Here is a 20,121-nt window from a genome sequence, read left to right on the forward strand (position 1 = left end):
AGACTTTCTACCACTATAATTATAGTAACAATAAACAAAACTGAAAATACTTGCTAGTGCAGTAATAGAACTAACACCTGACACCTCAGTTTTGCATTTATTAGTAACCAAGTTACAAAAATTTGTCAATTTTTTAAAACAACAACTGTAGATATTTTATATCTTCAAAATCATTTATGCAATTTGTTCCATGTTTAAATATAGAAAAAAAACAACACTGTAAATTTGAAGTTGGCTGTGTTTACAAGAAATGGGTCTCAGTTCCTCTCCATTTGGATGTTCTGCATTACTTTCAACACATGTATCTTCTTTAAACATTGTACATTTCTTATTTTCCTTTTGTAAGGACCTCCTAATGACCAAATGCCACTTTCAGTTCTCAAGTGTATGGTTTTCACCAAAATTTGTTCAAGCTCTGATTTATTAACTTCTTCTCAGATCGCTTTGGGTACAGTTCCTGTTGATTCCTGCTCTGAAATCATTCAGTTTTTTTTTATTTCCTTTTACCTCTTGAATGCAAGTATCTGCTGGTATTCTGGTATTTGAAGACAACTTTTGACTAGTTTTTTTTTTTTATTAGTTTGTGTGTAAATGCTAAATTTACCTCAGTAATACCTTAGAACTTTGCTACATTCTGCCATGTTTCATCTTATTTTCCAGAATTCTGGAGTTGTCCTGTAACAACTTTTTTAATGATAGAGGAAAATTACTTTTCTTAATTTCAAATTTATTTCACTCACTGCTATGATAATGAAAAATTCTTATGAAGGTTTTATTTCTTGCTGCAGTAAATTTGACAATCGTGTACATGTCCTAAATGCAGGACAATATAAACCAAATCTGTTGCAGCTGCTTTTTATTAAACCTCCACATTTCTAAAGTTCTTAACTTCCCTTACTGCCTCATTAGGCATACAGAACCTTATTTCATCCATGTAGAGCATTTCCCTTTCAAAAGGATCAGTTTTACTGGCCACCTTTCATACACTGTTGGGTAATGACAATTTCTAGTTTTCTGAGATTCTTCATGGGTTATTCCTGAAAGCTGTTAATTATAAACCAGGTCACACAGAATTTCTTCATCTTTCTTTTTAAGTATTTAAATGGAAGTTTTTTAGTCCACGTATAATAAGTTATATAACTATGTACCAAACTCCACTTAATTTTGGTTTCGTAATAACTGCTGGTAGCACTCTTTTTACTCGTTTCATTTCTTGGCCCTTTTATTTCATGAACACTTCTTTGGAACTCAATTAAGATTTTATATAATCATGATTCATATCTTACTGTAAACCAGAGCTGATAATATTAGTTTCAGACCTTGCAGAGTGGTTACATTTGTTTTTGGCATTAAGTATTGTTTTTCTGTTTGTCTCTTTGGTGCATTATCTGCTCATCCTTTTCAGTTATCTTGAGCAAAATTTATTGTCTCTTGTCATACTGATTAGACATTTTGTAATTGGATAAATAAAACATCTACTCACCAAGTGGCAGCAGGAGAGCACATCTATTAAGGTATTCAAGTTTGCAAGCTTCTGGAGCCAGTGGCTCCTTCTGGCAGAAGGACTGGAGGGGAAGGAAGAGGGGGGAAGGAAGAGGGGTGAAGGCAAAAGACTGGTGAGGTTTTGGAAAAAGGGTGGAGTTCAGAAAAAGTACCCAGAACCCAGGATCAGGGAAGGCTTACCAAATGGCCAGATAGGATGAGAAGGTGACTGTACCAGACAAGATTTGAAAATCCAAGAGCTTAAAGTTGGAAGATAGGGAAACATACAAGGAAGAGATTACTGCCAAAACATTGTAACTAGTTAATAAGAGCAGAAAGCTAAGTACATTGTATGTGATGGAAGTGGCGGGAGGGTGGAACATCAAGTCAAAGTGAAAGATATAGAAAATTGAAAGGGAGTGAATAAAGAGATAGTTAACATGATGAAATGCTGAGACTGAAGAAATTAATAGACTGAGGCCAGGTTGGTAGCAAGAACCAAGAACATGTTGTAACAGCAGTTCAAACTTTTAGAGTTCTGAGAAAATGGTGTCTTGGGGAAGAATCCAGATGGTACGTGTGGTGCCACAGGCACCGAGGACATGAAGGATAGTGTGTGTTGCCAGTATACCCAAACTGCATGTGCCCATTCATCCTAACTGGTAAATTGGTAGTAGTCTTGTCGATATAAAAGGCCTAATAATGTTTACATAACAGCCGGTCTATGATGTGCTGTTTCGAAGGTGGCTCTCCATTTGCTAGTGTATGTTTTGCCAGTTACAGAGCTGGTATAGGTGGTGACAGGAAGTTGCACAGGCCAAGTCTTACAGTGGTGACAGTCACAGGGATAGAAGCCAAAGGTAAGGAGATGGGTGCACAAGGAGAATAGGATCCGACAAGGATATTGCAGAGATAGGGAAGTTGAAAAAAAGCTTTTCTAGTTGTGGTGGGCAAAATGTCTGAAAACGGACCTCATTTCAGGGCATGATTGTAGGAACTCAGCCTTGTCGAAGTAGCTGATAGTGGTGATCTCAGTGTCTGTTTCCCACATTTGCCATCTGGATTTTCCCCCCAGATACCAATTTCTCAGAACTGCACAAACAGGAACTAGTGCTGCAACATGTCCTTGGTTCTCACCATCCCCATGGTCTTTATCTACAACAATTTCTTTGGTTTCAGCATTTCTTCACAGTGAATGTTGCTTTCTTCACTCAATTTTAGTTTTATATATCTTTCACTCTCTCACCTGTTCTCAACCCCCACCTCGCACCTCCCTACCCCACCTCTATCACATACAACGCACTTAGCTTTCCATTCTTATTAACTCATGCACAACGTTTTGGCAGTAATCTGTCTTTCACATTACCCTATCTTCCACCTTAAACCTCTCTCGTTTTCAAATTCATCTGGTGCAGTCCCCAACAATCAGTCTTTTCTTCTCATACCATCTGGGATTCTGGGTAACTTTTCCAAACTCTACCCTTTTTCCTAAACTTCAACAGTACTTTTCCTTCATGCCCCTTCATTCCCCTTCTGCCAGAAGAGACCACTGGCTCCAAAAGCTTGCCAACTTAAATATCTTCATCTACATATTCTGCTGCCACCACTAGGTGAGTAGATTTTTTTGCCTAACGGTTGCATTAGTTTTTCAAAAGCTGACCATCTTTGCTGATGATCAGACAGTTTGATGATGATGATATTATTTCTTTCCTTTCTCAGACGTTATGTCTGGTTAAAAATGGAAAGTGACGGGGACCTTGATCAAGTGCGACTTTCTTTTACAATACAACAAATATACAGGAGAAAGAATTGAAAAATACATCCAACTGGCTGAGGAAGTTAAGGACATGTGGCATCAGGATAAAGTTGACATTATACCAATGGTACTATCAACTACAGAAGTCATACCACACAATATCCACCAGTACATCAACGCAATACAGCTACATCCAAACGTATATATACAACTACATATCTAAAAACAAAGATGATGTGACTTACCAAATGAAAGTGCTGGCAGGTCGACAGACACACAAACAAACACAAACATACACACAAAATTCAAGCTTTCGCAACAAACTGTTGCCTCATCAGGAAAGAGTGTGTGTGTGTGTGCGTGTGTACCCGTCCTTTTTTCCCCCCTAAGGTAGGTCTTTCCGCTCCCGGGACTGGAATGACTCCTTACCCTCTCCCTTAAAACCCACATCCTTTCGTCTTTCCCTCTCCTTCCCTCTTTCCTGATGAGGCAACAGTTTGTTGCGAAAGCTTGAATTTTGTGTGTATGTTTGTGTTTGTTTGTGTGTCTGTCGACCTGCCAGCACTTTCATTTGGTAAGTCACATCATCTTTGTTTTTAGATATATATTTCCTACATGGAATGTTTCCCTCTATTATAACTATATACAACTACAGAAATATGTAATTATTGATACATGTTCAATTACCTGAAAGTTCCTAAATGCAATGTAACATATACCGTACAGTTAAAAGGAAGTCACGCTTGATCAAGGTCCGCGTCACTTTCCATTTTTAACCAGACCTAAGGTCTGAGAAAGGAAAGAAGATAATAATATTGTATGGTAAAATTTCTTTTGGTTTCTGTTGAATGTTTGGTTTTGTTTCCTTCTATTTTCACTTTCTTTGTATCTCCTAAGTTGTTTGGCCAATGCTTGTAATTTCTGCTTCTTTTCATCCAATTGCTCTATCGCTTCTTGTTTTGAGATTTTACCTAACCTTTTTCGTTTTTTGTCTGACATTTCATTTCTTATAAATTGTGTTAGCTGTCCGATGTCTTTTCTCAGTTTTTCTATTCTGATCTGTAGCCTGTGTTGTCATGCTGGTTTTGTGGGTTTCTTCTGTGTGTTGGTTGGTTCTGATCTGGGCCTAGGGTGTATATTTCGTGTAGTGAGTGCTCCTATATAAACCAGTAGTTGTAACTCTTCCATAGTTGTATTTTCATTTATTTTGTTGTGTATGATTGTGTTGATAGTTGTTGTTGTTGTTGTTGTTGTTGTTGTTGTTGTTGTTACTTGTGGGTTATTTGGTGATCTATGCAAGAATGGTCTAATGTCTGTATTTGTGTCTTTGTATTCTATACATGTCAGCTGAAATTTTTCTTCTATATCTAACATGTGTGCCACTTCATGTTCTATTTGTGCTTGTTCTGGTGGCTGTCTTAAGATATCGTTTTCCTCTGATTGTTTAATTGATGCATGTTGTTCTTTGTTTGTTTGCTCTGGGATGTGAGTCCATTACTGTATTTTCTTCTTCTGATTGCACATTATTTTGTTCCAGTATTTGTTGTACTTGTTGTTTGATGTTTTCTAATTCTGACTGGGGTATCCTGTTATTTTTGATTATTACACGGAACTGATCAGCCAGTCGTTCTGTTAAAAATTTTAATTCTGGGTATCTGGTAATAAATGTTGTGTATACTTGTGATCTGTATCCAGTTGTGTTGGTTCCTAAGTTTGTTACTTGGTAATAACAGAACATGAGGTGTCTGTTAACTTCATCTGACCATCCTACCCTCTGTCTGTTTTCCTTCTAGAGTGGTTGCAGGAAGCATATCCTTCAAAACACCTCTATTTGAATTTAAATCATTTTCCGTGTGGCTAGCAGTGTCGTTACCATTGTGGGCGGGCATAGGGTTCAAGCGTCATCCCTGACCATGACAGCACTTGTCCGAGGCTTCATTAGGGGGGGGGGGGGGGGGGGTTAGCCCTATTAGTGGTTTGTTCTTTTCGTCACCTTTCACCTTTCACGACTGGCAAAACATACCGGAGGCCTATTCTTTTCCCGGGCCTCCACAGGATAAATAATATTTGTAGTATCTATTCCTATTGTTTGTCTGCATCCTAGATATTTATAGGCATCTGTTTTTTCCATAGCTTCTATGCAGTCGCTGTGGTTACCCAATATGTAATCTTCTCGTGTAGTGTGTTTTCCCTTGACTATGCTATTTTTCTTACATTTGTCTGTCCCAAAAGCCATATTTATATCATTGCTGAATACTTCTGTTATCTTTAGTAATTGGTTGAGTTGTTGATTTGTTGCTGCCAGTAGTTTTAGATCATCCATGTACAGCAAATGTGTGGGTATGTTCCAGTAATATTATATCCATAATTTGTATTTGTATTATTTAGCATGGGTTCAGAGCAAGGCAGAACCAGAAAGGACGTAATGAGTCTCCTTGGTATATTCCACGCTTAATCTGTATTGGCTGTGATGTGATATCTGAATTTGTATGGATATTAAGTGTGGTTTTCCAATTTTTCATTACTATGTTTAGGAACTGTATTAATTTAGTATCTACTTTGTATATTTCCAATATCTGTAGTAACCATCAGTGGGGTACACTATCAAAAGCTTTTTGGTAATCAATGTATGCGTAGTGCAGCGACCTTTGTTTAGTTTTAGCTTGATATGTCACCTCTGCATCTATTATCAGGTGCTCCTTTGCAGCAGCCTTTTTGTTCTGTGTTGTATATGTCATTAATTTCTGTGTAATGACTGAAGTTAATATTTTGTAGCTTGTAGGTAGGCGTGTTATGGGGCGAAATTTTTCTGGGTTTGCTGTGTCTGCTTGATCTTTAGGTTTCAGGTAAGTTATTCCTTGTGTAAGTGTATGAGGGACTGTGTATGAGTCTGCAATGTAATTGTTAAATAATTTATCTAAAAACAAAGATGATGTGACTTACCAAACGAAAGCGCTGGCAGGTCGATAGACACACAAACAAACACAAACATACACACAAAATTCAAGCTTTCGGAACAATCTGTTGCCTCATCAGGAAAGAGGGAAGGAGTGGGAAAGACGAAAGGATGTGGGTTTTACACACACACACACACACACACACACACACACACACACACACACACACACACACACACACACACACACACACACACGTGTGCGCGTGAGCGAGCGAGCGTATACCCGTCCTCTTTTCCCACCTAAGGTAAGTCTTTCCGCTCCCGGGATTGGAATGACTCCTTACCCTCTCCCTTAAAACCCACATCCTTTCGTCTTTCCTTCTCCTTCCCTCTTTCCTGATGAGGCAACAGTTTGTTGCAAAAGCTTGAATTTTTTGTGTGTGTGTGTGTGTGTGTGTGTGTGTGTGTGTGTGTGTGTATCGACCTGCCAGCGCTTTCGTTTGGTAAGTCACATCTTTGTTTTTAGATATATTTTTCCCATGTGGAATGTTTCCCTCTATTATATTAATATTGTTAAATAATTTAGTTAGATGTGAATGTGTTGAGGTGAACTACTTTAGCCAGAAATTTGCAATTTTATCATTTCCAGGGGCTTTCCAAATTGTGCGTAGAATTAATTGCTCGAGTGACTTCATGTTGCAAAATTATCACTTCAGGCATTTGTGGTATCATCTTGTATGAGTCTGTTTCTGCTTGTATCCACCATGCATTTCTGTTATGTTGTACTGGGTTTGACCATATGTTGCTCCAGAAGTGTTTTCCGTCTGTTATTATTATTAACATCACATTGGACAAGTGTGCTTTATCATTTTAAAGGAACTATTTTATCACACAGAAATACACCGTTATCTTCAAATACTTACAGAGAGTTTTGTGGCTATTGATTTCGTAGCTGTCCTTGAAATTTTGAAACCTCGTTTAAAAACAGTTTCTCTGGCTTTTGGAAACCGCGTAATTGCTAATGTGTACAATAGGCCCAAGCTTGATATAACTGCCAATATTATTAACCAAAACCACAGGAAGATGTATATCTTCTCATTGAGAATATTGAGTGCCAGTACACACATAACATCAAGTACCTGTATCCCCCCTGCAAAGTAAATTGAAATTATATCAATACTATAAGGATATATTTATGCATATTAGCAACATAAAATTTCTTTCATGCAAGAAAACAAAACTGTGTACAGAACAAAGAAATTATTCATACCTGAAGGACCATATTTATGAAATGTGCATTTTGTAATTTTTGGGAATACATCAGCCATTGGATCAGTTCGAAATTCTTGGTCCGGAAGTTGCAGAACTTTGGTTCCATACTCAAGAAATGTCCCACCAAGGAACTTATTAATTAGAAATATGTTTCCAAACTGGAAAAAAGGTTACTGAATTTAATTTATTTCCGAAGAACATTGCCCTTTTCTTTGCACGTTGTTTCTTTACAGTATTTTTAAGTTGTAGCTTCTTATCACACAGTGTATAGCGATTTCATTCTGTAACAAATTATGTTAATGCGTCTAGCATAGCTACTGGTGTGACAAGTCCATACAGAACATTTTCTCATAGAATATAAGTGTAAATTTTTCTGTATTGCACTCAGATGTATGCTCACATCCTCAAATCCTTTTGATGTTCCCAAGATACCCCTCTGCATTATCCATAGTATTAGATAATGGATGTGTAATTTCTCATCATTAGAATACTGCATTTAACATCATCTGAAATTCATTAAGTGTAGTCTCTTCATAAAAATTTTCAGTGTTTTGTAGGAATAATTAAGGGCAATTATAATTAAACTTGCAAAAGGAAGCAAAGCATTTATATTTAAATGCATCTGTTATCCAGGGGAAAATAATGTAGAAGCAATTAACTCCAAGTGCAAACCATTGGACTGATTTCAACCAAACAGAACACATATCACTTACTGTCTAAGGAACTGCTGTGAGGATGAACATAAAAAATAAGTGTAGCCCATGATACATGTATATCCAGATTTCATTTATCCTGCATCTGCTAATGTGAGAGCACTTAGCAACTTTCAACAAACTTTACACATAATGTCAAAAGTTTTATGAAATGTTTCTCACTGACAACCCCCAAAAAAATGATGAAAGGAAAAACATTTATTACTTAATACATTTTCACTGTTCGTGCTGTAAAACTGCCACATGAAGCATGATGTTTTAATTTATTACTACTTTACTGATAACTGTTTTCTTGACATTTTGCAGACAGTATTCACATATACCAGCAAAATTATATCACTGTATGGCACACAGTTCAGGAGAGACGGTGTCAAACACTAAGTTGGATGAAAGTTAGACTGCAGGGTGAAATTTGCTAGAGATATGAGGTTTACCCAGAAACTAAGGTGATAAGGCATGCAGCTTTAACATGGAATGTCCGTGGGGGAAGTTGGTACCACTGCTATGTCACAGGCAACAAGTGGAAGGAAGAAGCATTCCAACAATCATAAGCTCGTCGATTAGTGTTGCGGCGACAGAAATAAGCATTCTCATTCCGGCACCTGGCAAGTGCAAAGTGCATGCTGTGATTTGCTACCTAAATGTTAAGGGCATGAACACTGCTGTGATTCATCATGAAATTGTTTCAGTGTGTGGAGAGGATGTGATGAAATGGGTGCGGAATTTCAATTTTCGAAGGACGAAAATTCACTGTGAAGACAGAATCGGAAGGCCATTTGTTGTGACTGGTGATGTGCTGCAGAAAATTGAAGCTCATCATCTCTCTGATTGCCATTCAACAATTTACCTAAAAACACAAAATGAATAGGGTCAGTGCTGCTCGTGAATTTCTTGATTGTTTTGAGACTGAAGGCAATGCTTTTCTCAGTTCTGTAGTGATAGAAGATGAAACTTGGGCTTGTCACCATACTCCAAAGGGCAAACAACAGTCAGTGCAGTGGTGTCATACTCATTCTCCTTTAGCCAAAAAATTCACAACTCAACAAACAGCAAGGCAAATCAGGGTGTCAGTGTTTTGGTACAGAAAACGGGGTTCTGCTCGTTGATTTTTTGGGAACAGGTGAAATAATAAATGCTGTAAGTCTGGGGTTGTAATAAAAGACAGTAAAAGCAAAGCTTAAGTTTTAAATTTCATGTTTAAGAAATCGTTCATGGAGGAGGATCGTACAAACATACAGTTGTCTAATTGTCATACAGATTCCCACATGGAGGACACAAATTGGCATCCATGGCTTAGGGAAGCATCTGAAAGCAAATAAATCACCAGGTCCAGATGGAATCCCAATTCTGTTTTACAAAGAGTGCTCTGCAGCATTGGCCCCCTTACATAGCCGGCATTTATTACAAATATCTCACTCAGCATAAGGTCCCAAGGTGATGGAAAAAAGTGCAAGTGACTCCTGTATGTAAGAAAGGTAAAAATATGATAATTATAACCAATATCCTTAACACTGGTTTGCTGCAGAATTCTCTACCAAATTCTGAGTTCAGATGCAATAAGTTTGCTCAAGACAGGAAAGCTTCTGTACACAAATCAGCATGGGTTTAGAGTACATCAACCATCTGAAAATTCAACCCTCCCTGTTCTCACATGATATACTACAAACCATGGATGGAGGGAAACAGGCAGATTCCATATTCCTAGACTTCTGGAAAGCATTTGAAATTATGTCCCACTACAGATTGTTGACAAGTGTCCAAGCATATGGTTTATGAATGCAGCAGAGGATCAAGTAGGTAAAAAGACTAGGGCTACTAGAAATCCTTGGGTAACAGACGAAATACTGAATTTAATTGACAAAAGGAGAACATATAAAAATGCAGTAAATGAAGCAGGCAAAAAGGAATACAAACGTCTCAAAAATGAGATCGACAGGAAGTGCAAAATGGCTAAGCAGGGATGGCTAGAGGACAAATGTAAGGATGTAGAGGCTTACCTCACTAGGGGTAAGATAGATACTGCCTACAGGAAAATTAAAGAAACCTTTGGAGAAAAGAGAACCACTTGTATGAATATCGAAAGCTCAGATGGAAACCCAGTTCTAAGCAAAGAAGGGAAAGCAGAAAGGTGGAAGGAGTATATAGAGGCTCTATACAAGGGCAATGCACTTGAGGACAAAATTATGGAAATGGAAGAGGAAGTAGATGAAGATGAAATGGGAGATATGATACTGTGTGAAGAGTTTGGCAGAGCACTGAAACACCTGAGTCGAAACAAGGCCCCGAGAGTAAACAACATTCACTTAGAACTGCTGGACAGCCTTGGGAGAGCCAGTCCTGACAAAACTACCATCTGGTGAGCAAGGTGTACGAGACAGGTGAAATACCCTCAGACTTCAAGAAGAATATAATAATTCCAATCCCAAAGAAAGCAGGTGTTGACAGATGTGAAAATTACCAAACTATCAGTTTAATAAGTCATGGCTGCAACATACTAACGCAAATTCTTTACAGATGAATGGAAAAACTAGTAGAAGCCGACCTCGGGGAAGATCAGTTTGGATTCCGTAGAAATATCGGAACACGTGAGGCAATACTAACCCTACGACTTATCTTAGAAGCTAGATTAAGGAAAGGCAAACCTACGTTCCTAGCATTTGTAGACTTAGAGAAAGCTTTTGACAATGTTGACTGGAATACTCTCTTTCAAATTCTGAATGTGGCAGGGGTAAAATACAGGGAGCGAAAAGCTATTTACAATTTGTACAGAAACCAGATAGCAGTTATAAGAGTCGAGGGGCATGAAAGGGAATCAGTGGTTGGGAAAGGAGTGAGAGAGGGTTGTAACCTCTCCCCGGTGTTATTCAATATCTATATCGAGCAAGCAGTGAAGGAAACAAAAGAAAAATTTAGAGTATGGAGAAGAAATAAAAACTTTGAGGTTCGCCGATGACATTGTAATTCTGTCAGAGGCAGCAAAGGACTTTGAAGAGCAGTTGATCGGAATGGACAGTGTCTTGAAAGGAGGATATAAGACGAACATCAACAAAAGCAAAATGAGGATAATGGAATGTAGTCCAATTAAGTCGGGTGATGCTGAGGGGATTAGATTAGGAAATGAGAGACTTATAGTAGTAAAGGAACTGATGATGGTCGAAGTAGAGAGGATATAAAATGTAGACTGGCAATGGCAAGGAACATTTCTGAAGAAGAGAAATTTGTTAACATCGAGTATAGATGTAAGTGTTAGGAAGTCGTTTCTGAAAGTATTTGTATGTAGTGTAGCCATGTATGGAAGTGAAACAGGGACGATAAATAGTTTGGACAAGAAGAGAATAGAAGCTCTCGAAATGTGCTGCTACAGAAGAATGCTGAAGATTAGATGGGTAGATCACATAACTAATGAGGAAGTATTGAATAGGATTAGGGAGAAGAGAAGTTTGCGGCATAACTTGACTAGAAGAAGGGATCGGTTGGTAGGACATGTTCCGAGGCATCAAGGGATCACCAATTTCGAATTGGAGGGCAGTGTGGAGAGTAAAAATTGTAGAGGGAGACCAAGAGATGAATACAGTAACCAGATTCAGAAGGATGTAGGTTGCAGTAGGTACTGGGAGATGAAGAAGCTTGCACAGGATAGAGTAGCATGGAGAGCTGCATCAAACCGGTCTCAGGACTGAAGACAACAACAACAACAACAACAACAATAACAACGTGTGAATGGCTGGAAAATTTCTTAAATAAGAGAACCCAGTATGTCATCCTTGGTGAGTATTCTTTGGAGACAAGGATATCACAAGTGCCCCAGGGAAGCATGATAGGACCACTTATATTCTCCACATACATAAATGACCCGAGACGGGGTGAGCAGCAATTAATAGCTATTTGCTGATGACACTGCGGTATATGGGAAGGTGTCATCATTGAGTGACTCCAGGAGTATACAAGATGATAGGCAAAATTTCTAGTTGGTGTGATGAAAGGCCGCTTGCTCTACATATAGAGAAGAGCAAGTTAATGAGGATGAGTACAAAAAATAGCCCTGAAACATTTGAATACAGAACTAGTGATTGCACCTCAACACAGCCACTTTGATTAAATATCTAGGTGTAACATTGTAAAGCACTATGAAATGGAATGAGCATGTAATGTTTGTAATAGCGACAGTGAATGCTCTACTGTGTTATTGGGAAAATTTTGGGAAGTATAGCTCATCCATCAGGTAGACAGCATATAGAACACGAATGCGAGCCGTTCTTGAGTACTGTTTGAGTGTTGGATTATAGGAAGAGGACGAAGAAATTCAGAGGTGTACTGCTAGATTTGTTACCAATCATTCGATCAGCATTCAAGTATTATGAAGATGCTTCATGAAAAAATGGCAATCCCTGGATGGAAGACAATGCTCTTTCGACAAGACAGTATTGCACAAATATAGGCTGACTGCAAAAAAACTCAACTTCGGTCAAAGTACATTTTACGAAAGGATCATGAAGGTAAGATCCGAGATGTTAGGGTTTGTTCAGAAGCTTTTAAACATTCGTTTTTTCGTTGCTCAATTTGCCAGTGTTACAGGAAAGAAAGTGACTAGAAGTGGTACAAGGTAGCCTCCGCCATGGACCTTACAGTTTTTTGCAACGTATGTATCTAATTTTGACTTTTATGCTTTCTGTATACAAATTCAATTTAATTGCCAACTCCCTCTTTAAATACAAGTACCATTTTGAAATATCTTTCCTTCAGCAATTTTACAAATGCACGAAATATTTAAATTTCTGTCATCTGTCACACAAATGTAGACACCTAGATGAATGGTACGATTATATGGTGTGATTTTAAAGTCTTTGGTGATACCGATAAGCTTACCAGGTTCAGGCAGGGAAGAAACTAAACTCTCAACACTTCTCAGCATTTGCAAAACAGGTTGTGGTTATTATGATTACTACTTAGGCATGCTACAAAGAGTTTACTGGCAAGTTTATTACAATAATTTGATGTACTGAAAATTCAAAATTCTTACGCATTGTGTAAACACTGAATCTGAACAACAGATGGAGTTAGCTAACTCCCATACACACATGTTACTGAACCAAAATGTTATAACCACTTGTTCAACAGCAAGTTTGTCCACATTCAGAATGCAACACAGCAGCATAGATATTACAAGTCCTTGGTAGATTTCAGAAGTATGTGTGCATTCTTATAAATTTTCCAGTATATGTAAGACACTTTCTCCATTCTAGTAATGTTTGCTTTAGGTAAAGTCAGATTAGTGTTTACTCACTGTATTTATTAGATTGAGAGCGACACAAAAGGTATAACATGCACAGTACATTTTGTGCATTCTCCACGATGATGTGAAGTATAGAATAACACGCTCCATTTTTTTTCTGGTCTCCTCATTGTCACCTATCTTACGACCTCTCAGCCCTTCACTAATATTGGAAATAAGGCCTCCTTCCCACTTCTTCCACAGCCAGTGAGGTGCATAAAACATCAGACCCTGCAAAAACAATCTTTTTCAACAATCTTCTGGAAAACATTACTGAAATTTACAAAAATGTTAAAATATATACTTTTTGGCAAAAAGTTAAAATTGGGATTTACACTAACAGTGCACAATGTGGTCATAAACAGTCTGAAAAGATTTTAAGGGTGTTGACATGTTGGTTGTGCTTAGAAATAACTTAAGAAAAAAAATTGATGTGTTGTGCCATTTTTGAGTTAATCAGCATTGAGGTTAGCCTAACAGGCCATTGTGCATGCAAATTCAAGCAGCCCACCAAACACAGTGTCAATTGTTTTCTTAGTATCGACAATTGCTCACAATACTGCTCAGCCTTTGGCTTGGGTTCAATACTTTCTACCATCCCATGTCCAATTTTGTATCACTTATTTGTGTTCTTAATTTGGTTTTCCTAAAACCATTTGGCAACACTACCCTTGGCACACCACTTAATTTGTGCACACAACAGCCTAATTGGCTAACTGCAATGCTAATTAGCTTGGACACATCAAATCTTTTTCATAACAATTATTTCTCAGCACAACTTACCCCGAAACACCCTTGCAAAATTTTCAGGCTGTTTCTGACCACTACGTATATTACATTCAACCACCTGAACAATAAATATTAGTAGAGGAAAGAGGAACAGTTTAAGTTGCTCAACATTAGATCTAATATACTTCTGCAAATCCCCAGGATAGCATTTCTTGAAAAATATCAAACATGATACATTTAAACAAATATTAACGAAACTTTTCAAACTGCAGAGAACATTCTATATCAAGACCTAAGACTGATAGGGAAGAGTTTTTTGAAATTTGCTGTTATAGAGAATCCTTTCATGCAGCTAGGTAGTTCTGTCCAGTAGTGAAAGATGGCAAGGGCTGTGCTAGTTGTATGTGGATAACAAGACTTTAGACTGCAGCCCTGAACTGCTACCACTATCTGAACTGTGGCAACATCTACCTCTGGCGTCATTCAGTATCACTAATGCCACATTTCCTTCAGATGTGCTAGCCTTGTTACTTTTGTCTGCACCAGAAAGTGAACCACAGGTAGTAAGAATGATATAGGAACAGGTATCTGGACCAATCGGAATGCTGTTGCTTGTCATATGACTGCACCTACACATCTTGTAAAGAATGTGATCACATTAGTTCTTCCTCTGAAATGCTATTCTGGAGATTTGTGTTAGTAAGTTATTAGATCCAGTATCAAGTCACTTATGCTGCTTCTCCCTTTTCTACCTTCATTCAAGATTAATGCAGTTTAAAGAAACAGTAGTCAACATTGTTAGCTATACTTTCAATTTTTAACTTTAATGCCCTCCTGTCCATAAACACAACACTCATTTAAAAAGGGACCAGTGTGATAGTGATTCCAAATGGGTGCCACTGTAAAGGCTCTTCACGACATGGAGAAGCCCTGGGTTAAAAGAAATACATCTGTTTTAGTAGTAATACCAACATAAAGAGCTGTTCAGTGTTTGCAGTAGATATGGTAAATGACATGACTGCTTTCACAGGTGGCCCAACCGCAACAATAAGAACAACAAATAATTAGAATAGTAATTAACATTCAGAAATTTTAATTGGGTATGTTGAAAATGGTTCAAATGACTGAGCACTATAGGACCGAATTTCTAAGGTCATCAGTCTCTTAGAACTTAGAACTACTTAAACCTAACTAACCTAAGGACATCACACACATCCACGCCTGAGGCAGGATTCGAACCTGCGACCGTAGCGGTCGCGCGGTTCCAGACTGTGGCGCCTAGAACCGCTCTGCCACTTCGGCCGGCATGTTGAAAATGCAGAGCACATTATGTACAACTTATTTTCCAAAAATGGCATTTCAGAAACTGGCTTGATTAGGCCTACACACTGATGAATGTGATGCGAAAGCTTCTTTAATATATGTTGTAAAAAGTAGGCATTTTGCCAAATTAATGGTGGCAGGGTAGTTTGCCAAATTTCAAATTATTACTGAAGTTGATTGAACTGTTTGCTAAAACCCCTAGTTACATTTCAACTTTTATATGAAAAATTTTTATATTTCATGGTTTCGAAAATATTGCTTCTTAACCCAATAATACAAATTGTCTTTTAAGGTGTGTTTTATCCCTTGAAAATGGAACTGTAAAGAAATAAAAAAATATGTATTTCATCATTTTGATCCACTACATATCCATCAAGTTTCATCAGAATCATTTATTTACACTTGAGGATAATTGTTCCTTGTCAGATGAAAAAAAACACACACACACACACACACACACACACACACACACACACACACACACACACACACACACACACACACACACACACACACTCTTAGCCTAAATTCTCATGAATGAGACCACAGCTATCACCAGCACTTAATTACGGGTTGGGTGAGGGGGGGGGGGGGGGGGTCGAGACGGGTTGGGCGAGGGCGGGGGGGGGGGGGGGGGAGTGTCGAGATGGGTTGGGGGAGGAGATGGGGATAGGTCAACCGGACAGCGAGGTGATCGGTCTCGTCAGATTAGGGGAGGAAGTCAGCCATGCCCTTTCAAAGGAACCATCCCGGCATTTGCTGTTAGCAATTTAGGGAAATCACGGAAAACCTAGATCAGGGAGGCCGGACGCGGACATTGAGCCGTCATTGTACCGAATGCGAGTCCAGTGTGCTAGCCACTGCTCACAAGGAGATCTGATGAGGAAATCCCCTTGAAATACTTGGAAAAATGATGACCTAAAACCAGTTTTTGGTGCATTGTGGATACCTCAGGCCATGTATTTTAGTAGCACTTAAAACTCCTACAGCGGGCCTATTTTAGACTGGATTAAGTTGTATTTTCAGATTACCAAGTACAAAAGTAACAGACAAAGATCTTTACATTTTTAATTACTGTATTATTTTGACTCTTAAAACTAGTTTAAGAAGGTGAAAAAATGTGCCAGAAAAAAAAATGAGTTTTTTAGTGCAGACCTATGCTCGGAGAACATGGAGAACACTGGAACCCTACTGCTGTACAATACCATCCTCTAAAAATGCACATTATGTAATTTTCTTTTTCTCAGTAATGTGGGTGAAGCCACTATGGATACACTGCTAGTTGATAATAAACCTTTTTGTTGGGGGAAATCGAGGAAAATATGTGGAACACATTTTGTAATAAGTATTTATTAACATCATTCCTTTGCCTTAAAAAAATACAATCTTGGTGAATTATCTGTAACTGTCTTCATAGCAATTCCTTGTGACACATGCACTGACTGTAGCTTTGTTATCATACTAACACTCTAATGTAAGTAGCTCTCATGTGGCCGTCAATTATTACCCTTCAGCCTCCTGGCTACTCCACCTTTAAGCTTTCAGATGCTTGCTTATTCATCACTCAGTCATCCAACACAGTTCATTACAACTTAGAATGCTGTCTTTTTAGTGAAAAATATAAATGGATTTTATTTACTGGCATGTTACTAAATTCTGCAAAGCATTAATTATTACTGCTCAACAGCTATTAGTATGTGTAATTAGGTTTGGATGTATTCATTCAGCAGTGTCATTTTTTGTCAACTATGACTCAAAAAAATTGAAATTGCTTCTCAAAAATATTGCGCTGAGGGGCTGGGGTGGTACACATGTCCCATCCCACCCTGTGTTGACACCTAAGTATGAGAAGACAAGAAAGACACTGTCTATTCCAAGGAACATTATTCCTGATGAAGGTCCCATCTTTCAGTATGGAAAACAAAATAATATCACCAGTTCACATTTCAGGTAATGATCAAGGCAGTACATTACAGAAAGTCAGTTGTATACAATGGAGTAATAGCAATCTTTTCCTACACACTAACTCTGAACGAAGATAAGAGGGGTGGAGTGGCATGGCCGGCCTGGGCACATCACTCACCACTGTGCAGTGTCACGTGAATTATCGACTGACTTCTGTGATAATGGTATAACAAGGACAGTGGATGGTCATGGTCTAAGAAATACAAAAGATTAAACTGAAGACAACAAGTAAATTTCAACAGATACGTCAATGATTCTGGGCAGGTTATATTTCACTGTTCATAATGGAATTTTAAGAAGTTTAAGACAATATAATAAACTATTAAGTATGAGCTATTGTCGTTCTCTTACCTGGAATACCAGTACAAATGGGACCCACTGGTAGTAGTTATGGTGCACAACACTCTCCTCATATGCCAAATATGGTCCTACATTATGTGCAGCTACATCCACACCAGGTCTTCCACCTTTTAATCTTGGCACAGTAAATGTTGATGTAATCCAGCAGTATGTTGTAACAGCCTTTTTTATCTTTTCATTATCAACAATACAAGTTATTGGATCACCTGTAGTGCAAACAGAGTTAATATTATTAATCTTTTAATTGAAATGGCACCATCCTCCTCACTCACTCTCTCAGCTGTCTGTATAGAATGAAAGTTTAAAAACCTGGTTCATATGACCATTACTATTGATCAGAATTACCACCACATGTCCAAATATTCTGATAAATCATAAGAGTGGCTTACATGGTAGTCTTACATTGTTTCTGAAAATCTGAGATTCTCAATTCCCTGCCTAATGTCTTATACAGACATTTGCACCAAAATGTAAAACAATTTTGAACTCCAGAGAGGGATGCACAGCCTTTTTATCTCATGCATTTTATAGTGTCATTCCTCTTGCAGTATGCCTTTGCTTTTAATTCCAGTAAAAGTTTTTTATGCAGGTCTACTGCTATGGATCAGCATTGTGCTATTGTCTGGAAGAATTCAATGCATTTAGTGGCCAATGCTTTGAATCTAATGGCGTTTCACAGCTACTATCACCAGGAAATTAAAAGTAATTTGACTTACTGAGAATTCAATACATACCTAATAATGGTCCAAATTGGCTTTGCTTTGTTCTTGAAATGTTTTATGTTTTGTGCATAAATCTGTTCACATGTCTGAAAACTTTTGCAGTATTCCTTGCAGTATTAAGCCTTTATTAGAGTTAGTCCTCTGAATTAAATGAATGTACTTTTATTGCAGATGTCAACCATACTTGAGTATCACCAATTGTTTCCTTCACTTTGTAGAGGACAAGTGGATCTATACTGTCATTAGAATATTTTTTTAGGAAAGAAATTTCTCATATACTGTGTTCCTTGATCAAATATCTTCCAAATGTTCAGTAGACTCCCTCTGAATAAGGTTAGAGTTGGCATTTATGATTCTGTGATACTGTACTCTTCTCTTCTTGGGTTAAAACTGACTGACATGGATATCTACAACTGCCATTTGACAATTACACCAGACTTCCTACATGTTATGAAGCTCATATCAGTTTCATCAAAGACTGTTAGATTTAAAAATTACTCACCAATTGCTGTTGCACTATTTTTGTTGTGTATTTTACTGTGGGGAAACAGACTATGTACTCTAAACAGCACTATCTCAGATGAAATTAGTACTGAAATCACTGTATACAATGATTTCCCAGTCATTTCTGTGTCTTGTTCACATTTTAATTGCGTAACTAAGTTTAGAATTGCTATCCCACATGCTACCAATTCTTTTACTGAAGCACAGCACTGTAAGAGTTGTTTAACACACTATTTGTTTAGGGCTACAGCCCGGGGCTTTATTCCTGTATATAGCCAACAGCTCCCTATTTCTTCCTTCTAACATGCCTACAGTACACATTACACTAACTAATCTCTGAAATAATAAACTTCACAACATCGAGTCAAAATTATGGACAACTGGACAGTCTATTTATCTGAATAATGTTGCACCCAGTCTGATGAGGATGCATGCACCGATTCAGTTGGAAAGGGTGTCAAAGCTGTTGCACCCTTTCCTGAAGGCAAGCTGGACCACAACACACTTAACTGGTATTCATATTTCAGATACTGTCACTGGGATGAAGTCTACATCCATACTGGTCTCATGCAAGTTCTATTCGGGACAGATCTGAGGACAATTGTTGAATATTTTTACTGCCCACCCAATTCTAGTTGGAAGTGACTTTAACCTACCAAGCATAGACTGGTAGGTCTATGGATTCATTGCAGGGGGGTACACACAGACAGTCATCCGAAATACTATTGAACACATTTTCCGAAAACGTGTCTTGAGCAGCTAGCTCGGCAGCCCACACATGAAATATCTTTAACCTTGTAGCTACAAATAGACTGGATTTTATTGATAATGTCAATTTAGCAATGGGAATTAGTATCCATGATGTCATTACATCAACTATGATTACAAAATTTAATAAATAAGTCAAGAAGCTAGGAGAGTGTTTCTGCTAGATTGAGCAGATAAGCAGTTAATAACATCTCACTTAGCGAGTGAACTGATGTCATTTAGTTCCAGTAAGATGAATACAGAGAGATTATGGGCAAAGTTCAAGCAGATTATAAATCATGGTCTGGAAAGTTATGTGCCTAGTAAGTAGTTTAATAATGAAGCTCAGAAAATGCTGACCAAGCAGAGGCTGTGAC

The 20,121-nt window shown here is 38.0% G+C and overlaps 1 protein-coding gene across 1 annotated transcript in view; it reads right to left on the reverse strand.

Annotated features, from left to right (window-relative positions):
• Positions 1–20,121, reverse strand: part of LOC126416481 (innexin inx3-like) — a 30,793-nt gene that overhangs the window by 1,528 nt on the left and 9,144 nt on the right. The window contains exons 3-6 of the mRNA XM_050084218.1: positions 17,763–17,977; positions 13,407–13,625; positions 7,408–7,567; positions 7,061–7,287 (exon numbers count right to left, since the gene is read on the reverse strand). Coding sequence (XP_049940175.1) covers positions 7,061–7,287; positions 7,408–7,567; positions 13,407–13,625; positions 17,763–17,977 — 821 coding nt within the window. The remainder of the gene's footprint in view (positions 1–7,060; positions 7,288–7,407; positions 7,568–13,406; positions 13,626–17,762; positions 17,978–20,121) is intronic.

This window comes from Schistocerca serialis, chromosome 8 (assembly GCF_023864345.2).
Source record: "Schistocerca serialis cubense isolate TAMUIC-IGC-003099 chromosome 8, iqSchSeri2.2, whole genome shotgun sequence".
In the NCBI taxonomy this organism is placed as follows: Eukaryota; Metazoa; Arthropoda; class Insecta; order Orthoptera; family Acrididae; genus Schistocerca; species Schistocerca serialis.